The sequence below is a fragment of the Monodon monoceros genome, unplaced genomic scaffold, assembly GCF_005190385.1.
Source record: "Monodon monoceros isolate NGI ecotype Baffin Bay Population unplaced genomic scaffold, NGI_Narwhal_1 Super_Scaffold_4, whole genome shotgun sequence".
NCBI lineage: Eukaryota > Metazoa > Chordata > Mammalia > Artiodactyla > Monodontidae > Monodon > Monodon monoceros.
In genome coordinates this window covers 80,679,542-80,700,521 of record NW_021703781.1, presented here as the reverse complement: position 1 = coordinate 80,700,521, position 20,980 = coordinate 80,679,542, and the positions used below count along the sequence as shown (strand labels likewise).

Here is a 20,980-nt window from a genome sequence, read left to right as displayed (position 1 = left end):
GGATCCAGACGTGGACGGCCACCCTGCCTAGCGAGCCCACGTGGCAGGCCTGGCATCCTGGTGGCTTGGTTGCTGCTGGCAGGCAGGGGAGGGGTGCTGTGATCCTCGGCATTCCGGTCAGCTCTGCTACTGGGAACGGTGAGGGCCATCCTCTCCCCAGAAATCTCGTTCTTCTGGTGCCTCTAAAGAAACGTGTTCTGGACTATGTCATGAATTCAGGCCCTGTACTTTGGAGTTGGTGCTAATTTGAACCTGGTTGGAACTGCAAAGTGTAGCCTCGGACAGAGGAGGCTGGTGAGCCTGAGAAGGCAGAGGGATCCTCTCAGGGCGCTAATTGCTGAAGCAGCTCACCTGCTCGAGTCCGGCACAGTGGGGCTTCCCCGACCTCCTGTTACCTCGTGCTCCCGGTTTCGCCTCCTAACAGTAAGACTATGTTAAAAACGCACTTGATAATCTACATTCTTTCCCACTTCAGACCAAGCTGCTTCTCCTCCTGAATTATTTCCAATTAGCAGGGCTGTTGTAACAAGTCTCCCAGTTGTGGCCCCTCTTACGTGTCAGCGTGTGGCCTGGCCACAGTATAATTAAGCAGAGTGACAGCCAAGTGTGCCCTTCACAGGGACACGGATGGTGGGAATTCCCGCCCCCTTCTCCGCTCCAGTTAAGAAATCCAGGGAACGAGCGCTTCATGTGGGACAGATTGGAGCAGGGTTAACACACTGGCTTCATCTGGTGTGAGATCAGCATGCTTTGACAAAATAAAATAAAACTATACACAAGCACAAATGTTTGTGTCCAAATAGGAAGTTCGGGTGTTTTCTGACAAAAGCCCTACTTAGCACACATCATGATGGCTTTCTAGCGGTCTGGTCAGGCTCTGTAGAGAAAAGGCAAACGATTTCATGTCTCCAGACGCCACAAATCATGCCACCAGATGTGTATGCCGAGAATAAGGCCGATGAATCGTGTGGCTTGTGAGAACGCATGGCACCAAAGGTCTTCCTGTCCCTCCTCGTGTAAGTGCCCGTAAATCATGTTCTGATAAGTCTAAAGGCCTCCGTCCCCTCCCCCAGCAGCTGGGATCACCAGAGAGCCCTGGGAAAGGAAAGGGCACAGGAAGGGGCCAGGAGCAGAAAGAATGGGCTGGAGGTGGGGTGACCTCAGAGGGGATGCTGGGCCAGGCCCTCTCCCACCATTGGCTCTCTGGACCCGGGGCACCTAGGATAAGCAGGGCACTGCTCTTTGTTGTCACCTCTTTGAGGTTGTCACCATCTCCCAGACTCTAAGCTTCATGGGGGACATCTGTCTTCCTCACCATCATTCTCCAGAGCCCAGGCTGTCTTGGTGTGGGTCCCAGGAAGCTGTCCTTCTGGGTGGACCCCAGTCCCTCTCCTGGCCAGGCACCCTTATCCAGGACACAACCTGCAAAGCCCTGGCTGGGTTATTGTCTGTTGGATGGGACGTGGTCAGACAGCTGGCCTGTCTTTGCACCCACTGGGGGCTCAGTAATGATCCCAGGCTGGGGTTTCAATCCAGCATGAGGAGTATTCTGTTCTAGTCACTGGACACTCAGCTGTTGTGGAGAGGAGAGGGGAGAGCACGCAGCTCCTGCCATCCGGGGCCTCTACTGAGCCGACCCGAGATCAGTGTGGACCTTGGGAAGTGCTCCACGGAGGGCGGCAGGTCTGGACGCAGGGAGGGAGGCCTCTGCGCTGTCCTGAGCATCCCTCAATAACTGCCCGGGGTGTCTGGTTTTCAAGGTCTTCACTGTGTCCCACACGGCATCTATGCACTCCAGCGTTTGCGACATTTTACCTATGACTTAGATCGATGGATGGTGGGAAGTTAGGTGGGTAGACGGGTGGTTCTTTACAGCTACAAAATGGGCCCGCTGCTGAGCAGGCTGCGCTGCTGTCCCACGTGGGCTACTGATTCCCACTCAGGGCAGACTCGCCCCCACTCCTACACGTCCTCCGTGAGCTTCCTCTAGGTATTTTCAACAATGTGGGGAACCCACTCATGCTATGATGCTGAGTGAAAAATAAGGTTTAAAACGATTTATTATAAAATGCAATTTAATATAAAATGTAATACGATAAGATGCTATAATATATGCTAACATATATTACTATATGTAATATATATACAATATACATTATCATGCTATATAAAGAGAGATGAGAAGAAAAAAATACTATGGAGGGGAGGTCAACAAAAGGTTCATATTCCTTTTCCCTGAGTGGGTTTGATTCATGATGCTTTTCTATATTTTCCAGATATTCTGCAATACCACATTTATAATAAAAACAATAATAATACCCTTTAACAAACGCGCACACTCCTGCCCATCCAGGGTGGTTTCGTGCTACCACCTGCCTCGGTTCCCCTCCGTGTTTCCTAGAGAGCTTCACTCCCCATGACGGGGATCCCCCGACGGCCTCTCCTCTCCCGCTCTGTGCTCGCCTGGGGTGACCCCATCCACATCTCTGATCTCAGCCACCACCGCGGAAGGCTACCCCTCTCCATCCTTGTGCTAATTCCAGTTCCGTGTCTTCATCCAAGACTTTGCTCCTGACTCCAGGCAACCGCGACACGGATGGATCTTTCCAGGTGTCCCTCGGAGACTTCCAAGTCGTCCTGTCTGGAGCAACCTCTCCTCTCTGCTGCCCATCCCCAAAGGCCCCTCATATCTGGGAAGGGATGCTCAGCTGCAGACTCCCGAGTTTGGCAGAACTTTGGAAAAATCACTCTTACGCCCACTCCGTGTCAGCCCACACCGAGTCAGGTATCAAATCACCAATTCCTCCTCCTGAAGATGCCAGTCTCCCGAGGCGGTGGTTCGCTTTCGTGGCTTTCATCCAGGGCCTCATCATAGCACAGTTGGCGAGTCTTCAGCAGGGAGGGACGCAGTCGGATCAGCGTTGGTTTTGGAAGGATGTTCTGGCAGTGTGAGCTGGTGGGCAGGACAGGGCCGCGGCTGAGGCAACATCTCAGTTCTCCACCCCACACGTCCCCACTCCCGCCTGCCCCATTGCTCTGGGAATTATTTTAACTCGGCAGGCCTGGAGAAGGCATCTTCATGCTTCTCTCTCTCTTTCTTTTGAGGTGGGAGTTTCTCTTATATTTTACTTAGAAAAAGAGTAAAAAAAAAAAAAAACTTGAAAAAAATCCTTCTACAAGCTGCAAAATCTTACTTCATCCATCTCTCCCTAACACCCAACATTCTTTTTTCCAAAAAGGTGATAAACAATTCAGAACTCATTAGCATATGAGGATAATTCACACTTTTCTCATGCTGTGGATCTCGTCTTTCTTCAGTCTGTCACAGATTAGCTGGAAATTTCTGCTGGTTTTGCCTGAATAATACAGACAGACTTAAGGTTGTTTTTATTGGTTAGGAGAACTTGAGACTAGATTGTGTATAAAACCCATTACAAGGAGAATTTGTCACTGATTTTTATAGGGAGATAAAGGGCCTGAGTTTATGGGGTGCTAACCCCCTGGGGGCACTGATAGGTAAGCACACCTGTCCACCAGTGGCACAGGTCTACCTGGCATGGAGCCTCCATGCACAGATGGGAGATCCCCTGATTTCTGGTCCTCATGGAGAACAAGTCTTCCTGCTTTAAAAGAGTCCTCTTAAACACCCATTGGAAAGACAGTACCCATAGTAAAGGGGGCTTCTCCTATCCACAGGGGTGTCCGGTTGTTCCTGGGTTGAGTGGGGTGTGTGAGGAAAACCTTGAGATGAATGTGATTAAAACAAGAGCCAGAAATAGGGGATAAGTCCATCTCCTGGTTCCCCTGTCATATCCATTAACTAATTAGTGAAAATCGCTCTGCATCTCTGTTGTCCTCTGCTGTGTTTCCAGAATTCAGAGCACAGCATGGTAGGGAAAGGGGTTCAAAACGCTGTAATAAATGAATACAGTCAAGCCCATGGCAGGAAGCAGCAAAGGAGTTTGGGCTACTTTGAGGTTCTTTGAATGAACATACTTGTAATTTCCCAGCTCTTGTTCAGAGCCGATCAGCTGCCCAAGGCATCTTGTGCTCAGGGCACTGGAAAGCCCAGGGAGGGAATAAATACAACCAGTTTACAAAAGCATACTTTAACAGAACCACTTCAAGGACTGGGCTGTGTGGGAACGGGTGAGACTCCCTCCAAAGCACCTGCTGAAGCACCCCCAGATCATGGCTAAATCCTGTTTCCTGGGAGTGTGGGTTCTGCGTACACTGCACTTGCTTTTGCTGAGGGCAGCATGCAAGCCGGGCACTGCCAGCCTCCAAACAATGGAGAAGGGATGAATAACTCCCATTCAAACAGGACCCTTTAAGGGTTCACCTTAGCCTGCCCAAAGACACCTGCCCCAATTCCTTAGTCTGGCTGTGGCCACCAAGATCAAGACACATATCACGAGTGTGTGCACATACAAATATATGCGCATGAATTAAGGGCTTAAGCTGAATAGTAACAGTCTTCTAATCTGCAGAGCTTTCTGACTGTAGGTGAGAAAAAACAAAATCTTGCCAGGACTTTTGCATCAAAGAGAGAGATAAACTTGCTAATTGAAAAATGGTTTGCCTGGAGGAAAACGCGGAGATGCCAGCTATGTAAATTAGCATATGCCAGGATCTAAAAGAAATCATGCCAGGCCAGGAGGAAATAATCAAATTAGAAGAATGAGGAAACAACCCTAGAAGCAAACTGAAAGCACTCTGGTGCTTTAGTTTATCTCAGGAGGGAGGTCGACGGATCAGTCCAGAGGTGAGGAGAGCCCGTGTTTGGAGAGTCCCAGGTGTGTCTGTGGTGTACCTGGGTGGGTGCATGCTCTCCTGTCCAGGTCAGGGTGGGCTTTTCATACAAGCTCTTAAAAGCATGCCTCATAATAGCTTCCTTCCGCTTTAGGCGGCAGGAAGGCCCTTCACCAAATGCTCCTAAGAAACACTGTGCTTGCGCTGTTGACTGTGGTGGGGTTTCTCCGGCGTAGCGACCTAAGCAGTTTATTAGCACGTGGAAGTCTCCAACCAGCTCTCGGCGACGAACAGCCCACAGCTGGGCGGGGTCTCAGAGCCCCGGCATCACAAGGAGATACCGCGCGGGACCGGGGTCTGCGGCAGGAGGGAGGTCAGCCGGGGCGCGCGCCGCCTGGCGGCGACTGCGTGTGACCCGCGCGGAACCAGGCTCTGCTGTGCGGACCGAGCGAGGGTTCTCGCAGGAGGGGTGGTCCTTGGCCTCAGGCAGCCCAGGTTGCACTGAAGAGGCCGCGTGCGGTGGGTAAAGGAGGAGTACAATTCTGGGCCCGGTAGAATCCAGGACCAGTTCACAGTGGGCAATCCCAGCGACAACCGTTTGTCCCGTACAGAGGCCCAGAGGCGACCCGCCTGGAGTGTGTGGCGCCTGAACTAGTAGGGCGTGGGGTAGGGGCCGCCGGGGCAGAGGACCCGCTGGGGTCTTAGGAAAGTGTTTGGCAGATTTTCCAGGGAGAGAAATCTACCTGTCCCCAGTGGCAATCCGTGCCCGCTGGGCGTCGGGGGCTACAGGCAGCATCCCCTGGGGACCCTCCGCCCTCGATCCAGGTTACGCCAGGCAGAGAGAGGCCCGCGCGCGATCCCCGTCGGCGCCCCCAGCACCGCCCGGCAGCTGGACGTGCCTGGCTCAGGCGCCGCCACTTTGGCCTCGCTGCTGCTGGTGGACTCCGTCTCCCGGCCTGGCCGGGTGCGCCTTCCCCGGCGTGCGCTCCGTCCGCGACAGCCGGCGGCCTCCAGCGGCCGAACCTGAGCTCCGGGCGCAATCCGCGGGAGCCCCGCGCCTCCGCCTGCTCCCCGCCCCCACCCCCGCCGCCGCGGGGGTCCAGGGGTGAGTGCTGGCCGGAGCCCGGAACCAGGGGACGCTGCGAGCCGGGGCCGGGCCTGGGGGGCGGCGGCGGCGCGGGCGGCAGCGCTAGCAGAGGAGGAGGAGGAGGGGCTCCCGGCGCGGGGCAGGGGCGGAGCGTGCGGCCGCGCAGCGGAACCAAGTGAGTTCGCACCGGAGCCCGCGCCGCCGCCGGCCCGTGCCTCTGGCGCCCGCCGCGCCCGACGCGCCCGCAGCCGCCGCCCGCGCGGGGATGTAGGATGCTGGTGGGTGCCGGGCTCCAGCGGCGGCGGCGGCAGCTGCAGCAGCCGCAGCAGCCTCGGCGGCGGCAGCCTCTCCTCTGGCCGATGAACGCAGACCCGCCGCCGCCGCCGCCGCCGCCCTGGGTTTGGATGGTCCCCGGCTCGGCCGGGCTGCTCCGGCTGGGAGCCGGGGTCGCGCCCCCGCCAGGGCTGCTTGCCTCGGCCCAGCCCTCTGCCGCCCCGCTGCTCCCGGGGCTGCCCGGCTGGCTGCCGTTGCTGCCGCTGCCCTCTGCGCCAGACCACGCCGCCGCCGCAGCTGTGCACCACTACCCCTTGCTCAACGGGCAGGTAATGTGTACCCCGGCCCCCGGCCCCGGGTTCGGGGTCGCCGGCTTCCCCCCTGGCCCCTGGGCGCGGCCCTCGCCCCGCTCCGGCGGCTCCGGCCCTGTGGCTTGCGCTCTTTCCTCCCGCGGTGGTCCTCGGCTCCCCAGCCCATCACGGTGCAGCCTGGCAGCCATGCATCGGCAACAAAGTTCATGCTTCGACGTCTCGTTCTGCCTCTCGGCAGTTTTTGCAGTATGTCTTCCCGGTTTCTCAGACGAGCAGTTTGGAGACCCGCACCCCAAGCCCACAGTTGGGACCGCCTTGGCCACAACTTTCGCCCGGGCCGGGGTCGTTGTCCAGAGCGCGGTGCTTAAGTATCGCCTCCGGAGCCCGGCGTTGCAGCTGCCAACTGTGGCCGACTTACCGAATAGAAGTTAATACTTTTACAGTCTCTGACAGGCTTGGAAAGCAAGCTGGGAATCAATAGCTGTTTCTGATTCTGATCTAGTTTTTTTTTGTTTTTGTTTTTTTCATTTGAAAATAGACTCAGGACAATGCTTAAGAAAATTCAAACCAATGGAAGCCTGCAGGGAAATCCTGCCTTTAATACTGAGAAATGCTACCGGTGATTTCCACTCCCACCCTAGGTCTGCCTGAGTCGACCAAATTACCTAGTGTCATATTGCACTTTAGAAGAGTTTGGCGTTTAAAACCTGGAATTAAAAAGAAAAAGTGACTGTGCCTTTGATTAATGGTGTAACAGAGCAAGGGAAGCTGGTTTTGGCAAGATCCATTGTTTGCTATCTAACTAGGCAGATGCATTTAAATCAGAGAATAACATGTATTTTATTCCAATGACTGTCCTAATTAGCATATTCAAATGAATGGATGTTAGAATACACCACATAATTAATTTAATTCCAATATTATATTGTGAGCTTTTCTAAAAGATGTTGTTAACTCTCCTAAACTGGTCTTTACATGTAATGATACATCACATATGTGGTACTGGATATGGTATTTTGATGTGTGATGCAGTTCACGTTGGGGTTTTTTTTGAATAAGCGTTGGTAGCTTTTTTGATATTTTGAAGGGGTTGTCATATGCGAGTGCTACCACTAGAGGTATGTGGTGTCAAGGAACTACATTTTATTTTTTTTCCGTATAGAAAATGCTTTTTTTTTCTTGTGTAAATTTAAAACGAAAAATCTCCCCCAAACTTAGTATTAATCTTTAAAATATTTTGTGCTACCATATTTTCTGTTAAATCACTGTTTAAACCAGAAGAACATTTTCACATAACAGGAAATTCAAAAATGCTTTTATGATTTTAGAACAAATGCGTATTGAAGTATTCCGTACCATTGAACAATGATCTTATTCTCCACTGATAAGGATTCAGTTAATTTAATTAGAGAGACTGTCTCCTAAATTGTCTGCCCCCTTTCAACGTTTGCTATTTTATTCTGTGCATTGGGATCTTCAGTTATGTGATAAGCTCATTTATGTTTTCTTTGCCTTGGAATCTATTTGCATTTGCGAACCTTAGGAAACTTTGAATCCTGACCTCTTATTTTAAAAATATTACTTGTGCCTGTTTTAAAAATGATAAATATAATTAATATAAAATGATATATGGAAAAGAATATCATAAAATATAGCTCTCTGCTTGCTTATAAAAAGAATTCAAGAATTATAAAAGGAATACCCAGCATTTCACCTTTCCCTTGTGGTTTTTCATATTCCCAGGGCAGAAATCCATTTCTTACCATGTTCTCATGGTTTTGTGCTTAGAAGTTCTTTCTTAATATTACAGAAAGCAGTGTTGTAAATGCATTGTGATGATTCAGATATGAAAATTTTTACAAATTTTTAGAATTTTGAATGTTTGTGGGGGTTTTTTGGACTGGGAAAAAGGAGATTTTTCTCATAATCAAATACATGCATTTTAAAATTCCCTTTTAAAGCAGCTATCCCAGCATCTTTTGGTACAAAGGAGAGTTGATTGATGTAGGCTAATGAGCACACCCTTCTCTTTTCTTGGGTTTCAGTGGCTGTTTGGTGGTCATTCTCCATCGATTGGACTGTCCCCCTCTTCCACTGTGGAATTGGTGCCCATTTTCCCACATGTCTGCCCATCTTCTCTTCCACTTCCCATTGGGAAAAGTTGGATAGACAAAAGGATACCTAATTGTAAGGTAAAAATGCAGCTAGCCTGATTGGATAAATGGGCTGTTAATTTTTAAGTTTGTTGGGTATTGCCGTAACAGAAATCACTGTGTATTTTTAGTTTCTAACTGCAATAGATCAACCATCTCGGTCTGGAGAGAAGTCTTTTCAGAATAAGATTGGTCTGTTCAAAAGCACCAGTAGATGGTGGTGGTGGGGGATTTTGTTTTAGCTTAAAATATTTGGTTTCCATAGGATAATATAAAATGCCTACTTCTGAATCAGAAGTACTACTTTTTGAATTTTTCAGTTTTTAAATCCATAACTATTGTTCAGAATCTAGCCTTAAACCTTATATAACTCAAGTGTACATTTTAAAAGTAAGTTTTCCTTGGTATTATTGCTTTGAGTGTTCATCCTTCTGATGGTTTTTCTTGGCTTTTGAATTCAGATATACTGGCTACACTTTGTTTACCTGAAAACCAATAGAAAGTAGTACAGTGACTTGTTCTACAACACACTGCTTGTCTCACTGGGGTTATATCTGTTAACTGGCTGCTGGGAGGAACTAACCAAGTCAATAGCTGAAGACCAGCCCAGGAGACTTAACTAGAAGGTGTTTGGTATCAGAGCCCTGTGGATCTTCAGGTTTTAAGATAGTGGCTTTATAGAATCTCCATGCATAGAATCTCCAATATTCAATGTAAGACAAGTATTTTACAGTCTTCAGCTTTTATTCTGTGCATGGTCTTAAGTGTTATGCTTGCTTTCTCTTTGGACAGATCTTTTTTAATAATTCCTTTGCTTTGGACTCAACATGGATATATCCTGAGGAATCAAGATTGTTCCATGGGCCTGAGAAGCCTCAACTGTTGGCAAATCAAGTAGCCGTGTCTCTGTCCAGGCCAGCTCCTGCCTCTAGGCCTCTTCCCACAGTGGTGTTAACACCTCAGCCTATCCCAGGTTGGTGCCCAAATAGCTGTAAAAATGTGTGGTTGTTTTTTTCTTTGTTTGCTTTTGCTGTAGCTTTGGGTATGAAAACTATGTTTGTCACTTTAATGAAACAGTTCTTTCAGTAAAATATATTTTTATTGAATTTTTACTGAATAAAATATAATTTCTTTTTTCATGGGCATGATTCCTTTTCATAATGAAATTGAGTTTGGGGTAGATTATTCACTGTGTTTTTGGAGAATGGAATCTGTTTTAAGGCGAAGAGATGGCAGAGGGGATTTGTACAGAATCATATTTTTGGTGCTCTGTTTTTAGAATTGGACCAAATCTTCTGCTGATAGCTCTTAGTAGGAGCCCTAATTGATCAGGCAACTCATTTAAAAAATGTTCCTTATGTGGGGTGAGGTGCATAGCTCCCTGGTCTGCAGGACACGGGCACGTGTAAGACTTTTATACGTTTTGCCTTCACGAATATGGGGTGATATTGGCGATGGTCTATGAATGTGTGCTGTTTGGAAGATGGGTTTTGTTCTCTCTTTGGAGTCTAGTGACCTAAAAGAACAGTTGTCCTGCAACAGACTCCCATGAAATAATCCCTGGTTGAAAGATGGTATAATAAACCTATATAGTAACAAGAGAATAAAATCATCTTATGAATTGTTTAATTGATTTTTAAAATCGCCTTAACATATGATCATATTAGAAAAGATGTTGCTCATGCGCAAATTATCTTGCAACACCTTCCATTACGGAATATTTTATGACTTCAGAATTATATTATCTTCCTTGTAATTTCCTACCTACCAAGATTGTCCCAATATGTAGCACTAAAATTTAGTAATAAGGACATGTATCTGTGGATAGTTCAGTGCTGGTTTAGGAGACATATTTATTTTCTTCTCTCTCTTTCTACCTTATGTATTATAATTTGTTATGTGTCCTGTTTAGTAATAAGTCAGGAAGAACACTCAAGTCTTTGTGTTTTTTCATACGCCTTAATGATTCTTGACTGAAACTTGCCTTCTGTCCTTGTAATTGTCTATTACTGAGTTGTTAAAATCTGAATAAGCGTCATACATACATACACTTATAAACGTTTTACATGAAGATGATCACATATCCTTTTTAATTGAATGATGACAAAGGATGATCAGATAGCATGTAATATATGGTATTCCAGGGCTTTAGACGTCTTTTTCGGTATATGAAAGGATAATGTTTTACTTTCCTAATGCACTGGCAATGCTGTCACCAAAATAATCAGCACATTTAGTTTAAAAAACAGTGAAATTAGTTTAACTGTTCCAACAAAAACTTTGAGTGACCTTTCCTCCTGTCCGCTCACTCTTGAATAGCATGTAGACATTTGCATTATACCTCTGTCCTCTTAGAAAACTCATACTGTGAACACGCTAGCTACCAATTTTGTCGAAGAAGCTTATGGCAGGTTATCATAGCCATTGTATCATCTGGACATTTTGACCTGCCGTTGTGTGGCACCTGTTTCATACTTAAAGCATATTCATGTTAATTTTACCTTTTGACTTTTTTTGGTTTTTTTTTTGCGGTACACGGGCCTCTCACTGCTGTGGCCTCTACCGTTGCGGAGCACAGGCTCCGGACGCGCAGGCTCAGCGGCCATGGCTCACGGGCCCAGCCGCTCCGTGGCACGTGGGACCTTCCCGGACCGGGGCACGAACCCGCGTCCCCTGCATCAGCAGGCGGACTCTCAACCACTGCGCCACCAGAGAAGCCCCACCTTTTGACTTTTTGACTAAGCCTTTTTAAAGGACAAAATAAAACAATATTTCTTACTAACATGGTCGATCATAGAATAACTGTCCGCCCCATCTAACATTTATCAAATTTCTGCTTTTATTCTTCCTTGGATTTTTTTTTTTTTTTGGACTCATGAACCATAAGGATACAACATGCTTTACTTATCTTTTGGAGAATAATGTATCTGTGCCCAGAGGTATTTTACTAACAGTTGTATATGCATTTGTTCTGAGATGGCGTTTCTGAACTGCTTCATGAAAATTTTGATTTTTTGATACATTTCAGATTCTTAGAAATTACTATTCTAGAAACATGTATTAAGTGACTGTTAGTCCAAAGAACACATTTAGGGTGTTGTTTATATGTTTGTTGTTTATATGTTACTAACTGTTTAACCGAGAACCTGGAAGGGGGAGCAAGTAAAGGTGGAAGGTAGGGTAGCTCCCAGTCAGTTAAAAGTTAAGGTACATTGTTTCAATTTTAATGTAATTAATGAGAAAATATAGCCTCATTAAAACATTTTACATGTAAATTTTCAGATATGTTGTTAAAAGTTATTGTTATAATTGCTATTAAGTCTTATATCTTGCTATATATTGATAAATTGAAATATTATATTGGTTTACATTATATAAAGTTATGCATTTATAAATATAAATATCTACACTATATTAATCTATAATGTATGAATATATTATATGATTGATATTTTAAGTTGATCCATTTGTAAATTGTTATATTCAGAAGCAGATGGCCTTAGAATCTTAGATATATTTTATTGATCCCCTTTCAGTTAATCAGTGAAGCATTATTAGAACTCCAGGAGAACCAGGAGAGTGAGTCAGACTCACCTCATTTTATTTTTTAATTTAATTGAGTATTTTTTTTAGAGTTTTTTAACATCTTTATTGGAATAGAAGTGCTTTACAATGTCGTGTTAATTGCTGTTGTATAACAAAGTGAGTCAGCTATATGCATATGTATATCCCCATATCCCCTCCCTCTTGCGTCTCCCTCCCACCCTCCCTATCCCACCCCTCTAGGTGGTCACAGAGCACCGAGCTGATCTCCCTGTGCTATGTGGCTGCTTCCCACTAGCTATCTATTTTACATTTGGTAGTGTGTATATGTCCATGCCACTCTCTCACTTCGTCCCAGCTTACCCTTCCCCCTTCCCTTGTCCTCAAGTCCATTCTCTACGTCTGCATCTTTATTCCTATCCTGCCCCTAGGTTCATGAGAACCATTTTTGTTTTTTTTAGATTCCATATATATGTGTTAGCATATGGTATTTGTTTTTCTCTTTCTGACTTACTTCACTCTGTATGACAGACTCTAGGTCCATCCACCTCACTACAAATAACTCAATTTCATCTCTTTTTATGGCTGAGTAATATTCCATTGTATATATGTGCCACATCTTCTTTATCCCTTCATCTGTCGATGGACATTTAGTTTGCTTCCATGTCCTGGCTACTGTAAATAGAGCAGCAATGAACATTGTGGTACATGACTCTTTTTGAATTATGGTTTTCTCAGGGTATACGCCCAGTAGTGGGATTGCTGGGTCGTATGGTAGTTCTATTTTTAGTTTTTTAAGGAACCTCCATACTGTTCTCCATAGTGGCTGTATCAATTTACATTCCCACCAGCAGTGCAAGAGGGTTCCCTTTTCTCCACACCCTCTCCAGCATTTACTGTTTGTAGATTTTTTGATGATGGCCATTCTGACAGACTCGCCTCATTTTAAACAGGCTCATCACATTTTCCTTTCTTGGATAGATAGTACATTTGTGTAATAATCATTCTTGACAATGGCATTATGTAGCATGAGCTCCAATGATGTGACACTAGAAAGTGGTTTTGTTTCAGTAAGCATGTGGTCTGTTGAACTGAGTTAGAAGGTGTGATGGGCAGAGACGTCGGATGGGTGACCTCTGAGGCTCATGTTAATATTGCTCCCCTCCTGATCTATGGTTGGTTAAGAAGTAACTGCACTGCAGCAGTGTCTCATATAATATTAGCACAACTTGAACGAATTTGGGTAAGTCATCTAAAATTTAATAAATGTTTTGAAGGACTTTATTTTTGATATATACTAGACTCACTTATGTTAACGATAGAGATAATGATTTGCTGTTATACTGAGACCTGAAGAAAGCCTGTTGGCCACTTAGAAGCGTGAAGGTCAGTCGTGTTCCCACCTGCATTCATCAGAGGAGCTCCTGCAGGCAGTGCAGACATGGGCTCTGCTAGGCGCCCTGCAGCTCATGTTCTCCTGGGGAAGTGCACTCTGTAGATCATTACCCAGCACTGCCTTCCTAGGGGCTCTCTGCAGACGTCCGAGGAGGGTCTCAGGAGGGTCATCAGGGAAGGTCTCCAGGGGATGATGTACCTGAAACACACCACAAAGATCAGCAGAACCTGACCAGGGCAGGAGGGGGAATGGAGGAGTAGAACATGTAAAGTCACAAACTCACGACAGATGTTTCGTCAGGTGATGACAAGCAGTCAAGCAGCCTAAACCAAGGAGGAGAGTGGTGGTGGGATGCAGCAGTGGTGGTGGGATGCGGCAGTGGTGGCCCAGCTCAGGGCCACTTCGTGCAAGATGAATCCCATCATCCCACGGGACCTGTGTAGTAAGTCCTGGGCGCTCTCCAGAGTATCCTGGGATGTTCCATCATTCTTCAGCTTGGGAGCCATGGTTTCTTCAGGAAAGTGTAAATTTGTCCTCAGGAAGCAGAGCAGACAAAGAAAGGGCCGAGTCTTCTCACTGAAAAGTAAATGCAAGCGCCCAAAAATATGCAAAGTTACAACTGTACTGGAAACTAAAGTCTCCAGTGAATAACTTAGTGGCTTTTTAAGGAATTATCCCTAATTACAGTGTGAATGGGTTGAACTGAGAAATAAGCTGGGACTCATTCATTCCCAGTCCTCAGAGGTTGATGCAGGAAAGGCGAGGACGCATGAGGACACAGGCACCCCCTCCTCTTCAGGAGTCTCTGCACTTAGGATGAGACCCCATCACTTTGTCTCCAATCTCAACATCTCCCTTCTCCCATGCAGTGCTAAGTCCCTCTTCATCCCAGGGAGAAATGGGCTTGCATTGCTTCTAAGGATATGAGGTTTCTCACAAGTAGAGGTGGGAGTAGGGCCAGCGTGGAAATCGTGCTTTCCAAAGCATCCCTGTGCTTCACTTCTAAAAATAAGAACTTCAGAGTCCTTCAATCTATTCAGAAATACAAGTGCTTAGATTCAGAGTATGAGGCAGGAGAATAATTTACTCAGCTTCTGTCCAGTAAGGACACATGGCATGATAGTTTGCTGGAAACTGGAGATTTGTCTAAAAGTTGTCTGTATCACATTGCCTTTTGGCAGAAGATCAAAGAGCCTGATTCTACCAATATCTTGTTGGAAAAAAAATACTGGCTGTGCCATTCAAAGATGACTAGAGAGAGAGGGAGGGAAAGTGGAAGATGAGGTGGGACAACAGAACCTGTTCTGCTTCATGAAAGATTTGTTTACTCAAAAGATGCAGAAGGAAGAAAAATCTGGGAAACAGCTTTTGTACAGGAGCTTGTAAGCATTTTGCATAAATCACCTTTCAGTTTACCTTAATATGAACAAAAGAGCTTTATAGAAAAGCAATAAAAGAAAAATCAAAAGCGAGCTGGTGGAGGTATGAAATCACGTGGCAAGACGGTTTGAACTGGATGATGGCAGACAACATAGACGGATTCTCAAGCATGTGTAGCTGTGGCAGTGAACAAAGGGATGGTAATCATGAGAAGGTGACAGTGAGATAGAGAGCAAACAACACATCAATGTTGATTTGATCTCCTTGAAAAACAAATACAATGTGACAGACATAGTAAATGTGGCCATGACATATACCTTGCTCACTGTATCCTGGTGGAGTTTACGAATGGGAGAGCTACTCCTTCCAGGAACACCGAAGTGGGCACAGCTTCAGATCAATGTACAGCACTAGATGTGATCACCTAATGCGGAAAACTTTAGAGAATTAGGAGGAAAAACGTTTGTGATCAAAGTAATATATGCCCAACAAGAAAGGCATCCATACGCATAAGCAAGGAAAAGACCTTCTCAAACAACCGATGGATAGACTTTTTTCACGTCTGATGTTCTCACCTCAAGTTCTACTTTGTCTCAAGTTAATGTTGCTGTCACTCTACATTTCTATTTTATCTTGCTTATCAGTGTTTACCTTGTCTTTTGTTTTAAGCTTAGGTCAGTCATTTAAAGGCACAGTCTCTTCTTTTGCCTTTAAAAGTGGAGTTTAGCGTACCTATATTTGAATTCCTATTTTTATGTTTTTTCTGTCATATTATTATATCCTGGGTTTTTTTGTTTGTTTGTGTTTTTGTTTTTGTTTTTGTTTTTGTTTTTTTTGTGGTACATGGGCCCCTCACTGTTGTGGCCTCTCCCGTTGCGGAGCACAGGCTCCGGACGCGCAGGCTCAGCAGCCTTGGCTCACGGGCCCAGCCGCTCTGCGGCATGTGGGATCTTCCTGGACCGGGGCACGAACCCGCGTCCCCTGCATCAGCAGGCGGACTCTCAACCACTGCGCCACCAGGGAAGCCCTATATCCTGTTTTTTATAGTGTTTTGTTATTTCTTTATTTTAGTCTGTTTTTATTCTTTTGCTGTGCCATGTATGTTTTGTTTGATTTTTTTTATTTTTGTTTTATATGGTGATTTGGAATATGTTCATACTGATCCTATTTTCTCAAGCAATTACCAGTAAGATTTTTAAAGAAACAGATTTAAGCTTTATGTTTCCCTTAATTTTCAAATTATGACAATACTATCACTTTAGAGTTCTTTTATAGACTATGAAAAAATTGGGAAAAACCTATATCATAAATTTTTTTTTTCTCTTCAGTTTCCTCCACTAATTGAGAAATTAATCGAAAGCAAGAGCTAAGAATGGGGAAGTCAGGTTTCAAACTATCTATAATCGTCAACAATTTTTGTCAATAACGTAGAATATATGTAAATGTTCATTAATTTGGTTACAGGAATGACTGAAAATTTCTAAGCAACTTTTTTCCCCCAAACTGAAGTTGAAAAGAATAATTATAATCTGAATACGTAACCTCAAATTATGTTGGTAAAATTGGGAAGAGGAGAATTGAGAAATCTGAGGATACAGATTATTTCAAAATCCCTCATGTAGTTAAAAGAAGCTGAAACACTAGGAAACTCTCATGCTGGAAGCCCAGAAAACAAGGGTATTTAAGACTGACATGGGACAAGACATCCTGCCCCACAGCCAGCCTTATAAATATGAGTAAAAGCAACAGCCACCTACCACTGGTGCAGGGACCAGGTATGGAGAGTGACCCTCTTCTGTGATGCAGGAATTTGGTGATGGCTGAAAGTTAGGGGGACACAAATATTAAGACTATCAGACACCCTAGAACTTACTCTAAGAAAAAGGCATCGTTAAAGGATTTTGAAGCCTCTGGGGCATGGTAGGAAACTGTGGCAACAAAATTCAAATCCAGGTCAACACCTGAATACATTGACACATCTCATTCAGCTTGACAGAAGAAGGGGTGTGCCCATTTCCAGGAGTAAATCCTAAGTACCTCATTCTCTATCGTTCTAATCATGATGTCTGGCATTGAATAAAAAAGTTACAAGACACACAAACAAAGCAAAAAATGATAAACCATTGTCAAGAGATAAAGTAAGCAACAGAACCAGATCCCAAGATGACATATTTTGGAACTCTCAGACAGGGACTTTGAAATAACGATGATTAATATATTAATGAGTCTAATGGAAAAGGCGGGCCACATGCATGAAAAGATAGAGAATTTCATCAGAGCTATGGGAAAGATAAGAAAGCCAAACTGAAATACTGGAAAAAATAAAACGTGGTATCAGAAATGAAGAGTTACTTTGGTGGACTCATGAGTAGATGTGATACAGCCAAGGAAAGTACGAATGAATTTAAAGAATGAATTTAAAGACAGAAACTACTAAAATTGTAACACAAAGAGAAAACAGTGAAAAAATGGAGCATACTTTCCCAGAGCTATGAGATAATATCAAATGGTTTAACATACATGTAATTGAAGTTTCAGGAGGAGAGAAAATGAGGGGGGAAGAAAACATTTGAAGTCACAGTGACCAAAGGTAATAAACAATTAATAAAAGTTATCAAAACATGGATCCAAGAGACTTAGAAAACCCCAAGGCTGAAAATGAGGCAAAACATATTCAAGGTTTCCAAGGTTAAGAGAAAATCTTGAAGACAAACAAGGAAAAAAAGACACATTACACAGATAGTAACAAAAATTTAAAATTGCAGGAGTTGTATTGTAAGAATCTATACAAACCCCAAAGCAACAAAGTGACATCTTTAAAAGACTGAACTAAAAACCTCTCAGTCAAGAACTTTATACAAAGCAAAAACAATTATCAAAAACTAAGGTGAAATGAAGATTTTTCCCAAACTAAAACTGAAAAGAATTAATTGTCGGTAGACCTGCAGTTCAAGAAATTATGAAGAAGCTTATCAAGCAGAACTAATATAATAGCAGAGAGAAACTTGCATCTGTACAAAGAAATAAAGAGTACATTAAGGTAAAATATATATTTTGCCTTGTTTTTAATTGCCCCAAAAGATAATTAACTGTATAAGGATAAGTAATGGTGAGTGATGTAGTATGTGCATATAGCATATGTGATATCAAAACGATGTCAACAATCACAAAAGATGGGAGGAAGGAATTGGAAGGATATAACTGCAAAGCTCTCATCACACATTAAGTGGTATGATGTTATTTGAAGGTGAACTCTAATTAATTAAAATACATATTATAAAGCATATAGCAACTACTTAAGAATTAAAAAGAGTTATAACTAATAAAACAATAGAATAACAATAAACAATAAAATTGGAATCATAACAAATACTCAACCCAAATTCAGTCAGAAAAAGAGAACAAAAGATCAAAGCACAGAAGAAGTAAATAATTAAAAAAATAATAACTACAATATGGTATATTTAAATAAAAAGGTGTAGAGTCACATACAGACCGAAAGTGAGAGGATGGAAAAAGGCTCTCCACACAAATGAAAATCAAAAGAAAGCTGAAGCAGCAATACTTTTTCAGACAAAATTGACTGTAAAATAAAAACTGTAGCAGGAGACAAAGGAGGACACTACATAATGATCAAAGGATCAATCCAAGAAGAAGATATAACAATTTTAAATATACATGCACCCAATGTAGGAACACCTAAATATATAAGGTAAATGTTAACAGACATAAAAGGAGAAATCAACAGTAACACAATAATGGGGGGAACTTTAACACCCCACTTTCACCAATGGACAGATCATCCAGACAGAAAGTCAATAAGGAAACACAGGCCTTAAATGACACATCAGACCAGATATACTTAGTTTACATTTATAAAGCATTCCATCTGAAAGCAGCAGAATAAACCTTCTTTTCAAGTTCACATGGAACATTCTCCAGGATAGATCACATGCTGGGTCACAAATCAAGCCTTGGTAAATTTAAGAAAACTGAAATCATATCAAGCGTCTTTTCTGACCACAATGCTATGAGATTAGAAATCAACTACAAGAGAAAAAACTGCAAAAAAATGCAAACACGTGGAGGCTAAACAATATGCTACTGAAAAAAAGAGAGAGGAAATCAAAAAATACCTAGAAACAAATGAAAATGAAAACATGATGAACCAAAACCTATGGGATGCAGCAAAAGCAATTCTAAAAGGGAAGCTTATAGCAATACAAGCTTATGTCAGGAAATAAGAAAAATATCAAATAAACAACCTAACCTCATGCCTAAAGCAACTAGAGAAAGAAGAACAAACAAAACCCGAAACTAATAAAAGAAAATAAATCATAAAGATTTATGATAAACCTTAAATAAATAAATCATAAATCAGAGCAGAAATAAATGAAACAGAGACTTAAAAAGCAATAGAAAATATCAATGAAACTAAAAGCTTGTTCTTTGAAAAGATAAACAAAATTGATAAACCTTTAGCCAGACTCATCAAGAAAAAAAGGGGAGAGGGCCCAAATCAATAAAATCAGAAATGAAAAAGGAGAAGTTACAACTGACACTGCAGAAATACAAAGGATCATAAGAGACTACTATGAGCAACTATACACCAATAAAATGGACAACCTGGGAGAAATGGACAAATTCTTAGAAAGGTAGAATCTCCCAAGAGTGAATGAGGAAGGAATAGAAAATGTGAACAGATCAATTACCAGTACCAAAATCGAATCAGTAATTTAAAAACTCCCAAAAAACAGAAGTCCAGGACCAGTTAACTTCACAGGTGAATTCTACTAAACATTTAGAGAAGAGTTAACACCTGTCCTTCTGAAACTATTCCAAAAAAATTGCAAAGGAAGGAATATTTCTGAACTCATTCTATGAGGCCACCATCATCCTGACACCAAAACCAGACAAAGCTACCACAAAAAAAGAATATTACAGGCCAATATCACTGATGAACATAGATGCAAAAATCCTCAACAAAATACTAGCCCACTGACTCAAACAATACATTAACATTATTCACTGTAGACGTATTATTGCCACAGGCATTAGTTTCTGCAAAAATCCCTTGGTCAATAATGTGTTAAAGGATCATACACCATGATCAAGTGGGATTTATCCCAGGGATGCAAGGATTTTTCAGTATCTGCAAATCAATCAATGTGATGCACCACATCAACAAATTAAAGAATAAAAACCATACGATTGTCTCAGTAGATGCAGAAAAAGCTTTTGATAAAATTCAACATCCATTTATGATAAAAATTCTTCAGAAAGTTGGCATAGAGGGAACATACCTCAACATAATAAAGGCTATATATTACAAATCCACAGGTAACATTATACTCAATTGTGAAAAGCTGAAATCATTTCCTATAAGATCAGGATGCCCACTCTTGCCATTTTTATTCAGCATAGTTTTGGAAGTCCTAGCCACAGCAATCAGAGAAGAAAAAGAAATAAAAGGAATCCAAATTGGAAAAAGAAGAAGTAACACTGTCATTGTTTGCAGATACATAGAAAATCCTAAAGATGCTACCAGAAAACTACTAGAGCTCATCAACAAATTTGGTAAAGTTGTTGATACAAAATTCATATACAGAAATCTGTTGTATTTCTATATACTAACCATAAAATATCAGAAAGAGAAATTAAGGAAACATTCCCATTCACCTTTGCATCAAAAAGAATAAAATACTTAGAAATAAACCTACCTAAGGAGGAAAAAGACCTGTACTCCAAAAATTGTAAGATGCTGATGAAAGTAATTGAAGATGACACAGACAGATGGAAAGCTATACCATGTTCTTGGATTAGAAGAATCAGTGTTGTTAAAATGACCATACTTCCCAAGGAAATCTACAGATTCAGTACAATCCCTATCGAATTACCAGTGGCATTTTTCACAGAACTAGAACAAAAAAATTTTTAATTTGTATGGAAACACAAAGACCCTGAATAGCCAAAACAATCTTGAGAAAGAAGAATGGAGCTAGAGGAATTACGCTCCCTTACTTTAAACTATACTATTGATAAAAAGCTACAGTAATCAAAGCAGTATGTTACTGGCACAAAAACA

General features: G+C 43.1%; 1 protein-coding gene across 1 annotated transcript in view; it reads left to right on the top strand.

Moving 5' to 3' along the window:
* The first annotated feature begins 6,111 nt into the window (after nucleotides 1-6,111).
* Nucleotides 6,112-20,980, top strand: part of TCERG1L (transcription elongation regulator 1 like) — a 203,472-nt gene continuing 188,603 nt past the window's right edge. The window contains exons 1-3 of the mRNA XM_029201199.1: nucleotides 6,112-6,441; nucleotides 8,469-8,615; nucleotides 9,369-9,549. Of these exons, the coding sequence (XP_029057032.1) occupies nucleotides 6,112-6,441; nucleotides 8,469-8,615; nucleotides 9,369-9,549 (658 nt within the window). The remainder of the gene's footprint in view (nucleotides 6,442-8,468; nucleotides 8,616-9,368; nucleotides 9,550-20,980) is intronic.